The 14556-nt window shown below is 42.9% G+C and overlaps 2 protein-coding genes across 9 annotated transcripts in view; one reads left to right on the forward strand and one right to left on the reverse strand.

The window, feature by feature from the left end:
* The first annotated feature begins 1145 nt into the window (after positions 1-1145).
* Positions 1146-12153, forward strand: LOC116614015. The gene is made up of 9 exons (XM_048732564.1): positions 1146-1831; positions 4182-4495; positions 4820-4992; positions 6057-6310; positions 6962-7125; positions 7369-7507; positions 9549-9713; positions 10507-10731; positions 11734-12153. Exons 1-9 carry the CDS (start codon positions 1652-1654, stop codon positions 11881-11883), a joined length of 1764 nt encoding a protein of 587 aa, XP_048588521.1. The 5' UTR covers positions 1146-1651; the 3' UTR covers positions 11884-12153.
* A 202-nt stretch (positions 12154-12355) lies between these two features.
* The window catches only part of LOC116612189 (dedicator of cytokinesis protein 11), a 71899-nt gene continuing 69698 nt past the window's right edge, over positions 12356-14556 (reverse strand). For all 8 annotated transcript variants that reach the window (XM_048732550.1, XM_048732549.1, XM_048732552.1 and 5 more), the window contains one exon: positions 12356-14524. In XM_048732550.1, the coding sequence (XP_048588507.1) occupies positions 14465-14524 (60 nt within the window). In that variant the 3' untranslated portion in view covers positions 12356-14464. The remainder of the gene's footprint in view (positions 14525-14556) is intronic.

Below are 14556 nucleotides of genomic sequence, written 5' to 3' on the forward strand. Positions count from 1 at the left end.
TCTCTGATGGGCGTTGGCTTCACATCTCGTTTCTTAACGTCTCCGAGCACGGGCAGTGGCTTCTCATGATCTCTGATAGGAGATGGCTTCACATCGCGTTGCATAACATCTCCCAAGTCAAACTCAAAGTGTGGCGTAGGAGACGTAGCGGGCGTGACATCGACTTGATCTGCAATTTCTGCGTAGGATTTTTCTCGTGCCTGCGCAATAGAAATCTCTTTTTGAAGCTCTAGTTATTCGAATTTATTTTGAATAGCTTTCTTCTGCTTTAGAAACTTAGCCTTTGTGATGCATTCTGCGGCCCTAGCGCGCTCTCTGGCTCTAGCGGAGATAGCACTCTTGGAACTATTCGAGGACCGATGGCTTTTAGAAGAGTGCGATGAAGATTTGGAAGGGGTGTTACTTTGTCGAAAAGCAGCATTCTGCATCCATTCAGTGATTCTACTGTGAAAGCGTTTGATTCTAACTTGCAATTCTTCAAACCAAGAAAGAGCTTTCTCCTTTTCATTTTCTTCTAGACCTTCTTCCCAGGCTTCATAATACATGGACAATTGCTCGCAAAGTTCGTTAAATGTCTCAAGTTGTAACTTTACGGTTTCGCGGTTCTTATTTCCACGGGTGATCCAATCGATAGAATTAATCTTTAGCGTGATCTTTCTTGTATTCGCAAGCATTCGTTAAACCTTTGTTCGGCTTGATACGCTCTTCCTTTATCGGTAGGCACTCGGAGACGTTCGCTACGACGAGGCAAAATATTCGATTCCTGATCAGCTGTTTCTCGGATTGCGCCATTCGGTTCGGAAGAGGGTCGGATATCGATCGGATTGTGATCGGATAATGTTCGTTCGGATATCGGTTCTTTCGTTTTATCTTCGAATGTTTGTCGGGTATCGCTCGATTCGTTCATTTCTGGTTTAAATCGGCGATGGGATTTCGAAGTTTGACGGTCAATGTCTGCTTTCAGTCACACACATATCACATATCATTTCAACAAAATGTGGCGGTAAACGTTGCACGAAAGAGTAAAATTCCAACATGTCATAACTGTAACACGGACGATTTTATTCAACAACTTATCTGCGATTGAGACGGTACTAACGGTGATGACGGTATGTCGGTAATGACGATAGTGACGATAATGACGGTTGCTGCGATAAACAGCCTGAATGTTCTACAAGGTACGGCGACGTTACGTATACAGATAATTTTACGAATGCTAGCAAATAAACGGAACGAGATACTTACAAATGATGTGAACTCTTTCAGACCGGTGAACTATGCTAAAAGCGACTTAATTTACATTGATTTATACTAAGAATGTGTGAACGCAAAATAAACAAATGAAAATAAGCAAAGAGAAAAAATGCTATTGTTATTAAATGCTGCGGAATGTCGCAGTAATAGCGGATATTGTTCATTTGCCCAGTCAAATTGCAGCTTGTAAGAGCTGCGTATTAAACCAATTCGAAATCTCATGAAAGCCGCAAATAAATACATAAACATAAGCTCCTCCCATAGAAGGATTGTATCGCTTTGTGAACACATCACCAATATGTCACCCCAGTTATGCATGCCCTAGTCTCAGTCAGCCAGCACTAGTTTCAGTTAAGCGCTAGGTACAAAGTGGTAAAAGTGTGTTTAAACTTCAAACATGGCACCACCATTCCAAAGACAGCTTCGAAAGGCTCGCCAAGCATTGCAAGAGACAAACAAAGAGCGAGAAACTCTGAGAAATCTGGATATTTTCGTGCTTGATAACACTTTGCGGGAGACCACAGTTGGTCAACTTCGCGGCCATACAATGGATAACAAGTGGGCCATCTATGACCAGGTATTAAAATGTTTATTCTCGCAAACATCGACTTCTCCCGGGGTACATAATGAGTAATTGATGATACTATAGCATTGATGAAGTCTTGCTTACGTATTCATTTTCGTATTCATCCTTCTTATTGTCTTATCTGTTTCGTTCAATACGGTATGACCTCTAATCTTGCTGCGAAAATACTCTGTTTATGTCGTTTTTCTGCTTTGATCCAACCGACTGAGCCCCAGAGCTAAGCAATTTTACAGGGGATTTATAATTTGTGACTGCTAGGGTGGCAGTGTTCTGATTATAATTGCAAATCTGAGCCCGGTGGGGGGAGGGGGGGGGGGAGCTTTTCCTTTTATAGCGGAACCTAGTGTTTAAGTGTGACCTCTATCCTCTAAGCTTGCTGTTAAAATCCAATTGTCCAATTGTCGTTAGTCACTTTTAATCTTGGTAATATCTCAACCAGAAAATCATACGTTCTCCCATGTCAACTAATGAGATTGGCCCTATGAAATCGCACGTTGATTGGCTCTTGTGCGATCGATACCATTGAGGCTAGGGGCGTGCACACAAAGGAATCAATGTTGAATTATTATATTTCGAGGCATGGATACAAAGTAAATAATGTTATTCGACGCTAAGGGTCGTCCCGAATCATGTACCGTGACAACGAACATGTCAACTAATGAGATTGGCCCTATGAAATCGCACGTTGATTGGCTCTTGTGCGATCGATACCATAGAGGCTAGGGGCGTGCACACAAAGGAATCAATGTTGAATTATTATATTTCGAGGCATGGATACAAAGTAAATAATGTTATTCAACGCTAAGGGTCGTCCCGAATCATGTACCGTGACCACGACCTATTTAAAGGTGATCCCAATCTCACACGGCAGCCGTTGTAAAGTGACAAATCAGAGCCGTGGCAGGAGCACGTGCCACTCCCCCCCCCCCCCCCGCCTATCCCCCCAATATTTTCAAAAGTTATCATATCAATCAATGGCTGTCGTTTTTCTAAATGGTCCAAAAGAGTCTGGGGCGAGCACGCGGGAGACCTGTGATATTCTAAAACGTTAGGGACTAGGCTCCATTTCCAAGATGGCTGCCAGCAAAATCGTAGAAAACACGAATTCCTGCAAGTTTACGTGGAAATTCTCGACTTACAAAGTTCTAGAGCGACATAAAAGCGAAAACAATGATTGAAGCGGACTCCCAAATATGGTATGTCATGCCTAAAAAGGAAATGACCGAGTGAGCTAGAAAAACGACAGTTCTTAAAACAAGATTAACTGATATGAAGGAAATGATTAGTTAGGGCGTGGCTTTGCCCAATATTTTTTCTTAATGCTTCTGTAAAAAAATAAAACAACAAATAGAAGTTGTGTAGCTAATGCTTGCGTTTTAATTTCTAAGCTGTTCCCATTGTTCCATATCAATTGTTTTCCCTGTGAATGTCGATCGTCCTGTTCTATTTTTACTACAAAGATACGTTTGGTCTATTGAATTAACACCCACAATTGGAGTCCCACACTAGGGTAGCTTTATTAAATTTAAAGTGTCTATTTCTTTTGATTAGCCGATGAAAATGATTTTGTGTGTGTGACTCAGAGTTGGGTGAGCGCTTGATTCCCCGTAAGGTTAAGGCTTGATGCGTGTACGGAAATTGGTAACCAGAGCGATATACGAAAAACTAAACTCGCATCACGTACCAATCCCGGCGTCAGGAACCTACTGATGAGTTGAGCAAATAATACATATATTCATACTTTTTATTTGGTCTTTATAAAGATTATGTACATGGGATAAGTTCCAAGTAAATGCAAAGGAGGACTAACAGCGTTACTGTGCTTCGTAACGCAGTGATTTTGGCAATTAATTTTGCTATCATTTATTTTGTTTTTGATAACGCGCAGCTTCGATTTCGAGCGGCTTATGATTGCTAATTCGCAGTTTTGTCAGCGCAATTCTGTGGTTTGTATTGGTGACCTGGCTGATAAATGTCTCAAATTCGTTCGCTGTTCTGAATATATATTCTATAGGTTCTAAGTTTGCTTTGTTGGTTGGAGTCTTTTCATTTTAATACAATTTTTCAACTGTATTAAAATTACCAGCAATTAGATTATGGCTTTCCCATATATCTCCCAGCTTATTTCGGTAATCTTTTATTTTAAAACTCCAGAAGACTTTGTTGTCTGCCTCCTTAATCCAGTTGTATTGTATGTGGTTTTCGAGAGTTTCTGTCTTTCGTATAGATAATTTCTGCCAGAATTCTAAAGATCGCATTTTAACCTCTCCCGTGTCTTTGTAGTAATCCATAATTCCATGGCAGTACTCGCCCTTGATATCCCACTTTCATTTGCGTTCAGGTAAAGAAAATCGGCTTCGAACACATGATTGTAGCTTCGTTTAACCACATGACGAGGTTGGGTGACACATTCATCAAACAACTCCACGAGAGAGGCGAGGATATGACTCTCAAATATGCCTTCACCGAGTTCCTGGAAAAGATAGATGAGAATCGAGTGCCCATTGCTGACCTCATCCCTGTCGGGATGAGAAAGATGAAAGAGTTAGGAATAGGGAATGCCATTATCGAGATGGACTTGGTCTACAATGGGATTGACTACAAAAAGTTCACGATAAATAAGATTTGCGACCTGCTGCTTGAACGCAGTTGGGCGCAGGGTGCGCGCTAGCCTCGCCCCAAGGTCTTCTGGGCAATTTCCAACATGGCGTCTTGGTTAGCTAGACGACATATTAAATTGGCAAAGCTGGGGGACTATCCAATTTGGTGGATGTGATTCTTTGTAATCCGTTAGGCTAAGCTGTCACTAAATGGGTGGCTTCTAAGGCTATCTAAGCAAAAACTCATTTATTTCTCACAAACCTTTTTGTATACGATATTTGACCCATTCCCAAGCAAATTATAGTGCTAAACAAAACAAAGACAACGAAACAAAGACAACGAATAACCTCTTTTTTTTCTATAATTTGACTGTTCTAGATTCCGGTGGATTCGTGCGAATCTAAACTCCAAAGATCCGAAAATCTTTGTCAACCTAAGAGACTTCTATGACGCGATCAATAAAAGGCCCAGGCGAATCTTGAAGGTTGTGAATTATTTGTCGACACTTCCACCTGAAGATCGTCCTTTTGGTATCGTTTACGAAGAATCAGGTAAAAATATTACAACCGATGCTCAACACACAGTTCATCGAGACTAGATTTTATTGCGCGCAGGAGTTTTAAGACATTGGGCGCAGGCGCATACACAGGATTGATTGAGGGGGGGAGGGAGGGCACAGTCATAGGTATCATATGGAAAAAGCATATTATTTCAAGATTCCTTAATAAGAAATGACCCACTTTTTGGCCGTCAAGGGGGGGGGGGGGGGGGGGGCGCAGTCATAGGTATCATAAAAAGCATAGTATTTCAAGATTCCTTAATAAGAAATTACCCAATTTTTGGCCGACAAGGGTGAGGGGGTGGGGTGCGCAGTCGTAGGTATCATATGGGAAAAGCATAGTATTTGAAGATACCTTAAATAAGAAATGACCCACTTTTTGGCCGACAAGGGGGAGGGGGGGGGGTGCGCAGTCGTAGGTATCATATGGAAAAAGCATAGTATTTGAAGATACCTTAATAAGAAATGACCCACTTTTTGGCCGCCAGGGGTGGAGTCGGGATCATGGGGAAGAAGTGAGGGTTAGGAGAGACTGGCACTTTTAAAATATTTAATTTGCCTTTTAACAGTTTTGAAGTTGGCTGATTTAGAACTTATCAATTGTATTGAACTTCTTTTTAACACCCTGTAACGTGTTTATACTATGCCCATAAAACAAAACCTAAATTGTTACTACTTATTTAGTATATATTTTGGCATTATAATTCAACTAGAACAGGCATATGCAATGGAAACAATGCCTTGTTAGAACTTTTATTGTCTCAAATAGTCCAATTAGTAAGAGTAACTATTCAGACTTTATTTCATGGATATAGTGTGAGCACTATGTTCATGAGAACCATTAAGACAGTAATGTTTTAACACGACTTTTGTGGTAGACACCAGTTCCACCTGCGCGCAATGCCTTATAGGTTAAATAACACAGGGAGCCCGCGCAAAACGTTACAAAGCCTTACAATGTCTCACATGGAATTGCTCAGGCTGACTTCCGTCTCTTTTCTTAATCTTGTACTATGTAAGACCCGTGACGTAGCTCTTTTAATACACGATTTACAGGAAAAAACTTCCCGGAGACCGTCGGAGTGTGGACCCGTGTGATACGGGACGAGATGGACCGGTGCGGGTTCCAGGACGGACACCTCCTAGTGCACGTGCACGAGCAGTGGGGAATGCAGGATGTGACTCAGCTTAGATGCCTTGCTAACGGAGCGAACGGGATCTGGGCGGGACTTAGTAAAGAGGGGGCCTCTATGGGTCACGCATGCTCTAGCGTGACACTGATGAACCTTGTGCGCATGGGCAATAAGAAGGTAACGCAATACCCTGGATCCGACTTGCACGTGACGAATTCTTTATACTGCAGAAGAAAAAAATCCGTGCAAATGAGGTGTACATTCTAGATCAACATGAATCATGGTGGAACTCAATACATTCTACATTTATTATGGCCCCATTTTATTGCTCACAAGTATGGAATATCTAATGGATAATGATATTTGTCAAAATGATAGGATGCTCTTTTAATAAAATGCTATATTGATAGAACCCAAAACATTAGTGTCACGCAGGTCGTATCATCATATATCATCATCATAATCATCATCACCATCATCATTATCATCATCATCATCATCACCATCATCATCATCATCCACCCTCCATTATCATCACAAACATCGTCATCCTTCTCATCAACAACAACAATAGTCAAGACGACATTGTTATCTCAATCACCACCATCATTATTACTCTCATCATTATCCATCATTTACCTCTGTCGCCATTATTACAACCATCATCAAAACCTTTTGCTACCACAGCTGTCATCATTATTCAATAATTATCATCATTACCAACACCATTACACCTATCATTGCCCTGGTCAGCAACAACCACCAGAACAGCTTTTTATCACACCACTCTCGCCACGGCACCCATTAACACCACCTACACACGTGCAGGTGCTGAAAAAGTTAAACTGCGAGGAGTTGCGCAACGCCGCCATTGCTGTTACCCGGATTGTAACAGGACAGGACCCAGACCCTCTTCAGCCGATCTATGGTGGTCGTGCTCTGGACATGGTGTTCGGTATGGACCAGTTCACGCCCGACAGCAAGGAGTTTAGGTATTAAACTTTTTCATGGCATCACTCGAGGGCAGATACAGGAATTGTTTCGGTATGAGGGGGGTAGTAAAAATCCATTTATTCTAATATTTTTTATTCTCATTTTTTTATTGTCATTGATTCTGAGATCTCTGCACCGACGGGTTGGCATCGCCTCCCACTTCGTTTCGCCATTCTCACACGGAAAATATTTAAAACAACTTTAGTAGGGTTATTTTTCACCTACTTATTGTCATTTCTCAGCATGGCGGCTTTCTTTGGCGAGGAGCCAGTTATGCGTATAACCACTCTGGCCTCGGGCGCAATGATCGCCCTACGACTCAAGCGACTTTTTGGGGAAGACCCGCAATTCACCGAGGGACAAGGCGAGCGAATGAAGGAGGTGAGTGGATCAGGCTTTTTTTTTGACGCGCGGATTAGCCAATCAGATGCGACCTTAGTGCTTACGTTTTGGCTGAGCTCAACTAGACGTGCAGTCTTAGACAAAAAGCTATGTTTTCTCTTCGGTACTTTGACTTTTGTTGCTCTCTTCTTCAATGATGAATCCAACTTTACCTACGAATTTAAATTCTGGCTTGCAATTCTTTTGTTGAACAAACAAAACCGACGGATGATGGATAAAAAAAATATTCTTCCTAACTGAAATTTGCGCGTGCAGCCTCACGTCACTAGCGCGCGACCAACGTCGATGTAGCTGATTGGCCCGTTCGTGCTCGCGCGTCTAAAAATAGCCTGATCCTAGGAAACGCCGTGACACATATATAATGCAGACGATTGCCCCTACTTATGAGCCCCTAACTACCCTACTTCCAGGCGTTCTAACCGGGTTTCCTGTGTTCATCTTAGTCACAGGTGTTCTTATCGGTTTTCCTGTGTTCAACCTATAGTCTCAGGTGTTCTTACCGGGTTTCCTGTGTTCAGCCTAGTCGCAGGCGGTCTTATCGGGTTTCCTGTGTACTACCCTACTTCCAGGTGTTCTTATCGGGTTTCCTGTGTACTACCCTACTTACAGGCGTTCTTATCGGGTTTCCTGTGTTCAGCCTAGTCGCAGGCGTTCTTATCGGGTTTCCTGTGTACTACCCTACTTCCAGGCGTTCTTACCGGGTTTCCTGTGTTCAACCTAGTCGCAGGCGTTCTTACCGGGTTTCCTGTGTACTGACCTACTTCCAGGCGTTTTTACCGGGTTTCCTGTGTACTACCCTACTTCCAGGCGTTCTTACCGGGTTTCCTGTGTTCAACCTAGTCGCAGGCGTTCTTATCGGGTTTCCTGTGTACTACCCTACTTACAGGCGTTCTTATCGGGTTTCCTGTGTTCAGCCTAGTCGCAGGCGTTCTTATCGGGTTTCCTGTGTACTACCCTACTTCCAGGCGTTCTTACCGGGTCTCCTGTGTACTACCCTACTTCCAGGCGTTCTTACCGGGTTTCCTGTGTACTACCGTACTTCCAGGCGTTCTTATCGGGTTTCCTGTGTAGTTCTACCCTACTTCTAGGCGTTATTACCGGGTTTCCTGTGTACTACCCTACTTCCAGGCATTATTTCCGGGTTTCCTGTGTACTACCCTACTTCCAGGCGTTCTTACCGGGTTTCCTGTGTACTGCCCTACTTCCAAGCGTTCTTATCGGGTTTCCTGTGTAGTTCTACCCTACTTCCAGGCGTTCTTACCGGGTTTCCTGTGTACTACACTACTTCCAGGCGTTCTTACCGGGTTTCCTGTGTACTACCCTACTTCCAGGCATTATTTCCGGGTTTCCTGTGTACTACCCTACTTCCAGGCGTTCTTACCGGGTTTCCTGTGTACTACCCTACTTCCAGGCGTCCTTTCCGGGTTTTCCTGTCCTTGGAGATAAGCCGTGAAACAATTTGAGGGCTGGGGCGATCCTGTAACGTCAGAAGTTTAAGCCACCACAGGAAGCCCGATCATCAACCCGGGAAAGAACGCCTATCTATATACCTTATAAGAGATAATAATGCTACCGCCGTTCGAGCGGTGTTATCAAGACACTTCATGGTCTATTCACAGGTTCCTGCTTCGAAATGTTTTTCAAGGTTGAGAAGAACCCTGTAAGCTACCAGTGTTTCTGTTAGTAGTGAATCCTCAGGCGGCCCAAGCTCTAGGCCTGTCTAATAAAAAAATGTTAATAGAATAAACTTGTCCTTTTGGGTTCCACTGTATTTTGTATCTGATCTCGTGACTATTTCACATTCCACACGCTCGCGCAACCCGTCACTGTTCCTTGCTTACACAGCCCGAGCGAAGTGTGGCGACTCTATCTCTCTGTATATAACAAAGTTTATCATTAGTATACCTAGACAGACCTACGCTTGGGCCGCCTGTGGCCAATCCTAACCAGTATACCGTTGCTAGGTGATACCAGCATCCTCGTTGCTCATTTGTACATATCCGCCTAATTCCGTTGCTAGGTGATGCTGAAAGATCTCCATGCCAACATAAAGGAGGAATACCACAGTGCCCCTGGACTTGCCATGCTGTTTGATCGCTCTGGCGGAAAGCTCACGCCCAAGATGAGTGAAGTGATTGCTAACGCTGAGATCAAGGACGTGCATATCAAAGAGCTTATCAATGAGGTAGGAGAAACACTTGAAAGCTAAATAACTTTAGGATACATCCCCGATCAGTCCGCCCTGAGAAACCCTCGGTCAGCAAAATTCCGTACTGACAACCCTCTGGTAGCTAGATACCGTACTGACAAGCTCCCGGTAGCTAAAAACCGTACTGTCAAATCCCCGGGCAGCTAAATACCGTACTGATACACCCCTGTTCAGCTTAATACCACAAACCTCCTGTATACTACTGAATATCGAGTCTAAAGCAGTATTAGAGATGCCAATTACAGTAGTGATAATAAAAAAAGCCACCTTCAGAACCAGAACAAGCGCTTAATAAAGGTTTGCCGTTGGTTAAGAGCAGAGTTTTCGTGCCATGGCACCTGGGTTATGGTAGCCTGCGAAACAAGCTCTCGAAAAGCGACCCAGAAAAGCTACCGCATGCCGCATGAAGCCCTCGGCCAAAAATTTCATGCAACTAAGCTCATCTAACAGGTATTTGTCAAATGCGAAGAGGAGTGCCAGGGGGGTAATGGAACAGGTTAATGGAGTTACCTAATAGGAAAAGAGTTCTCATTTAAGACGTGTTTTAAAGTGAATAAGTGGCTGGCCAATTAACCTTAACCCTGGGCGCTCAGGCTAATTTCAAACGTCGTTATCCATTAGCCGTATTCAATGCAAATACGTATGCAAATGGTCGAGTCGATTGCTTCATCTTCATTTTCAAGCCTTTGCATTGAATAAAGCTCATGGATAATACGACGTTTGAACTAAGCCTCATGCAAGCATTAATTCGACTTCTTATTGTGCACAGATCCGCGCCATGTGGGACGAGTGGGACCTGCGCGAGGGCGGCGAGCGTGACGACTGTCTCGAGTTTGACTCGTTTTATAGCGGCTTTATGGCGCCATACTTCGGATGCTACCGGTGCGACGAGACCAAGATGGCACTCAAATGCATCGACATGGACAAGGACGACAAGGTGGACTGGAACGAGTTCGTGACTTATCTCAAGTGGGCTGGGCACCAGTACCCGCAGGTAATTATGCATTATGGGAAGGGCTAGGCTGACAGAAACGAGTGCACGACTTACGTCAAGTATAGTGGGGCACCAGTTACACGAATTTCTGCAAGTTTACTTGAAAGTTCTTGACTTGACATTGAACTGTTCAATGAGGGTAAACAAAAGAGAAAAACGGTTTTTGGTGTCATAGTAATTGGCGGTTGCCAATTGGAATTGGCTGACCGACTTACGACGGTCACATTGTGAAGTTCCAGAAAATATTTATACTCCCCCCCATGGAGGGGATTGGAAATTCCGGGGGGATGGGGGAGTCAAACTCCCGGGGGGGGGGGGGAATGCCCTTTTCCTTAACAGTTACTGTATTTTTTTTTCTCCGACCCCCTCCATGGGGGGGATAGATATTTTCTAGAACTACACATCATAAAAACACATCATTCAAAATTTGAGAATAGAGATGTATTCGAATATGAAGTGGCACTGCTTTAAAATTAAATTTTTTTTCGCATCGCAATATATACCCAAATCATGAATGTTTCTTATGATAAAATGCGTACTTAACGACCTTCAACTCAATATATCCTCCATCGCTTGAAAACCATACTTCTCAAAAGAAGAAGTCTAAGCTTATCCCATGCTCGGTACGTAGGCTTTTAGCATTACTGACCTTGCAAACTAAGTCCCAGCAAGGCCGCCGTGGCGCGTGTGACGTCACACGCTCAGAGCCTAAATACTGTGATATGTGTGTTTATTAGGTTGAGAACTCACACGCTCAGAGCCTAAATACTGTGATATGTGTGTTTATTAGGTTGAGAACTCACACGCTCAGAGCCTAAATACTGTGATATGTGTGTTTATTAGGTTGAGAACGCACACGCTCAGAGCCTAAATACTGTGATATGTGTGTTTATTAGGTTGAGAACGCACACGCTCAGAGCCTAAATACTGTGATATGTGTGTTTATTAGGTTGAGAACTCACACGCTCAGAGCCTAAATACTGTGATATGTGTGTTTATTAGGTTGAGAATGCAGAACAGCTACTGTCAACTGCGTTCCGTAAAGGTCTCATCCCAGCCATGCAGGACGAGGTCATAAAGCAGAAACTCAATGACTTACCGAAGCTCGAAGGGGGAGAAATGGATGACGACGACGACGACATCTATGACTAACAGGATCGATAATAGTTCGGTAGACCTCTATGGTGTACTAGATAAATGCTAATCGGTATGTATCTTTGCCAATAGCAGATTTGCGATAGCTTGGTTAATTAATAGAAGGGAATTCAAACCACAGCCGCCTTGTGAATTACCCTAAAATAAAAAAAAAATGCTGCTCTAATGCTGATAAAGTGTTTTGATATGTTGGGTGTAAAAGGAGACTTGTATGGGGTGTATATTGACAAAAAAGGGCGTAAATAAAAATAAACACAGGGTTAGAAATCTTAGTAATCTTGTTTATGTACCTTCATACGGCGTCCAGAGACCAGGATTCAACCATACATACGTTACCCATGAACCACTGCGGGTAACGAAACATTGATTTGCGGTTCCACCCTTTTAAAAAAACCCAAATTCATTAGACGGGAATGCAAAGAAGCTTATTTGTTATATTTTCCTAGAGTCCCTGAAAACAACACTCTGATTGCGTAAGAGAATTCAACTTTTATTATACAAATCCACCACAGCTAGACCGCAAATCTGGGATAGCCCTGATCCATTACACAACAAATACAAACATCTTGAGACTAGGCTCGGTTTCCAGCCGTGGCTGTTTCGATGCGCCCGCGATCCTCTCCTATTCCAAGGCTGGGCGCTGGGTACGAGACTTTGTCTGGATTAGCCAATCAGAAACTTACATTAGCATAATGTAAATACATTAGCATAATTACCACGCTTAGAGTTCAAAATGGCGGCCGGAGGGTTCGCGAAAGTGTTCAACTCATAGTTAGAAAAGTTCGGTTAGGAAGACTGTAAGGCCCCAGCAAAAACTTGCCGTGAAAGAGCTCTCTTTTTGGCAGGAAAACCCAGAGTCCGCACATCACGCATAATTATCTCAGTTACGATGTGACGTCACGAACAGGAGTCAGTGTAGGAGAGCGCGACGTAACCACGGCTGGAAACCGAGCCTTGTTCAAATGACTTCGGGCTACCTGTGGCTGCGAGAGCGTATTGTGAGCACTCAGTTTTAGCAGACAACAACTCTTTACATTTATTTCGATATGATGAACTTTACAAAAAATACTTCCTTTGATATTAACAAAATAGAAAAAAAGTTGCAATTACAACATTTATTCCTAATTAACATTTCTATATTGCTATTGAAAAACATTATTCTCCCTCTAAAAATTGTGGCGCAAAATTTGCCATTCAATTATTTACCCTTTCAAATGCGCTTACTTCCAACGCAACGACGCGTACATGGCAGAATCAGTTACATTTGAATTATCCAATTCGGCATAAACGAAATGAACCGTATATGGACCCACCCTATCCCATACGGTATTTATTTCTATTTGTTTACTTAAATACGGCGATATATTCTATCAATGCCAGAATGAACCTCAAAAGGTTTTCAAAAGGCCCAGAGTGTTTGAACGGTGATGTGACTCGAGCAAAATAGAATAAAGGATCATAGCTTTGAAACTTTGAAGTGCGTTGATCCGACTTGCGTGACGGGATAGGGTATAAAACCCAATGCAAATTTCAGTAGAAAAAAAAAAACAGTGAAATTCACCCTACAATAAAAACGGCTAAATTAATATTTCTAACGTATCAACAAATACACGAAAAGTTATATATTGCCAAAGTAATGAGTTTAAACCATTAAAAACAAAAACAAAATAAAAGTGTCACGCACGTGGACCGACGGACATCATCCGAGCGCTCACGAACCAACCAATGCATTACGCCAAGACACCGTGTTAGTACTTCATATAAGGTTAGGATAAGGGAGATAATGCGAGTTAATAGAGTACTAACCCACTTACAGACTAAGTAAAACCCAATAGAACTCAACAGACGATGTGCGTGGGTTTAATTGCTAAAATGGTGTGTCGAAAGTGGACACTTCACACGAACATTGACCTTCTCTCTAGGAATCTTGCTCTCAAAACCAGACGCTCCTTTTGCTTTAGTTGAAACGCGTCTCGTTTTATAAAAAAAAAGACTTCGCACAGTACTAATCAGCCTATGGGCTATAGTACAGCCGTATATTGGGTCCTTTAAAGAGCCTTTGTCACTCACGCCTTTGTTGTTGTTTCAATTCATCATTGGAAGACAGATCAAGTAAAGAAAACTAAAAAGAAAATTAAAAAAAAAAACATTTACCAAACTCACTCGGATAGCTCAATAGCTTTGTCATATCAGCTTTATTGCACTGTTTAGACCTTCTACTCTCGAAAACAACAACTCAATATTTCTGTGAAGGGCATACCCTTAAAACTGTGTCACGACCACCGTTCAAAGTCCACACACTAGTGTTAAATAGACGCGGTGTTGCCTTTTTTCACCAGTGACAGGGAATAAAATCAGGTAAAACGTTTTTTCGGTCTGAAAAGGTCATGTACCAACTGCCTGGAAAAGGAATCTTTGATCGATTGATCGTTCCTGGTATTGGTGACAGTCACGAGCTCTCCGACGGCTCGGTGTCACGTTTAACGCGGGGCGGTACATAGAAGAGACCAGCGGCGCCAGCGAGTATCAAGTCACCGACCAGCGGTGTTGACCATTTTGCGCATGTCCCCTTGTTCTATCATCTCATGGTAAGGCCGAGAGAGGTGACACTGTTACCTTGCTTGAGCATACTGGAATTCTGTGCGCAAGGACAGACGGTGTTAAAAGTAA

Source organism: Nematostella vectensis, chromosome 9 (genome assembly GCF_932526225.1).
Source record: "Nematostella vectensis chromosome 9, jaNemVect1.1, whole genome shotgun sequence".
In the NCBI taxonomy this organism is placed as follows: Eukaryota; Metazoa; Cnidaria; class Anthozoa; order Actiniaria; family Edwardsiidae; genus Nematostella; species Nematostella vectensis.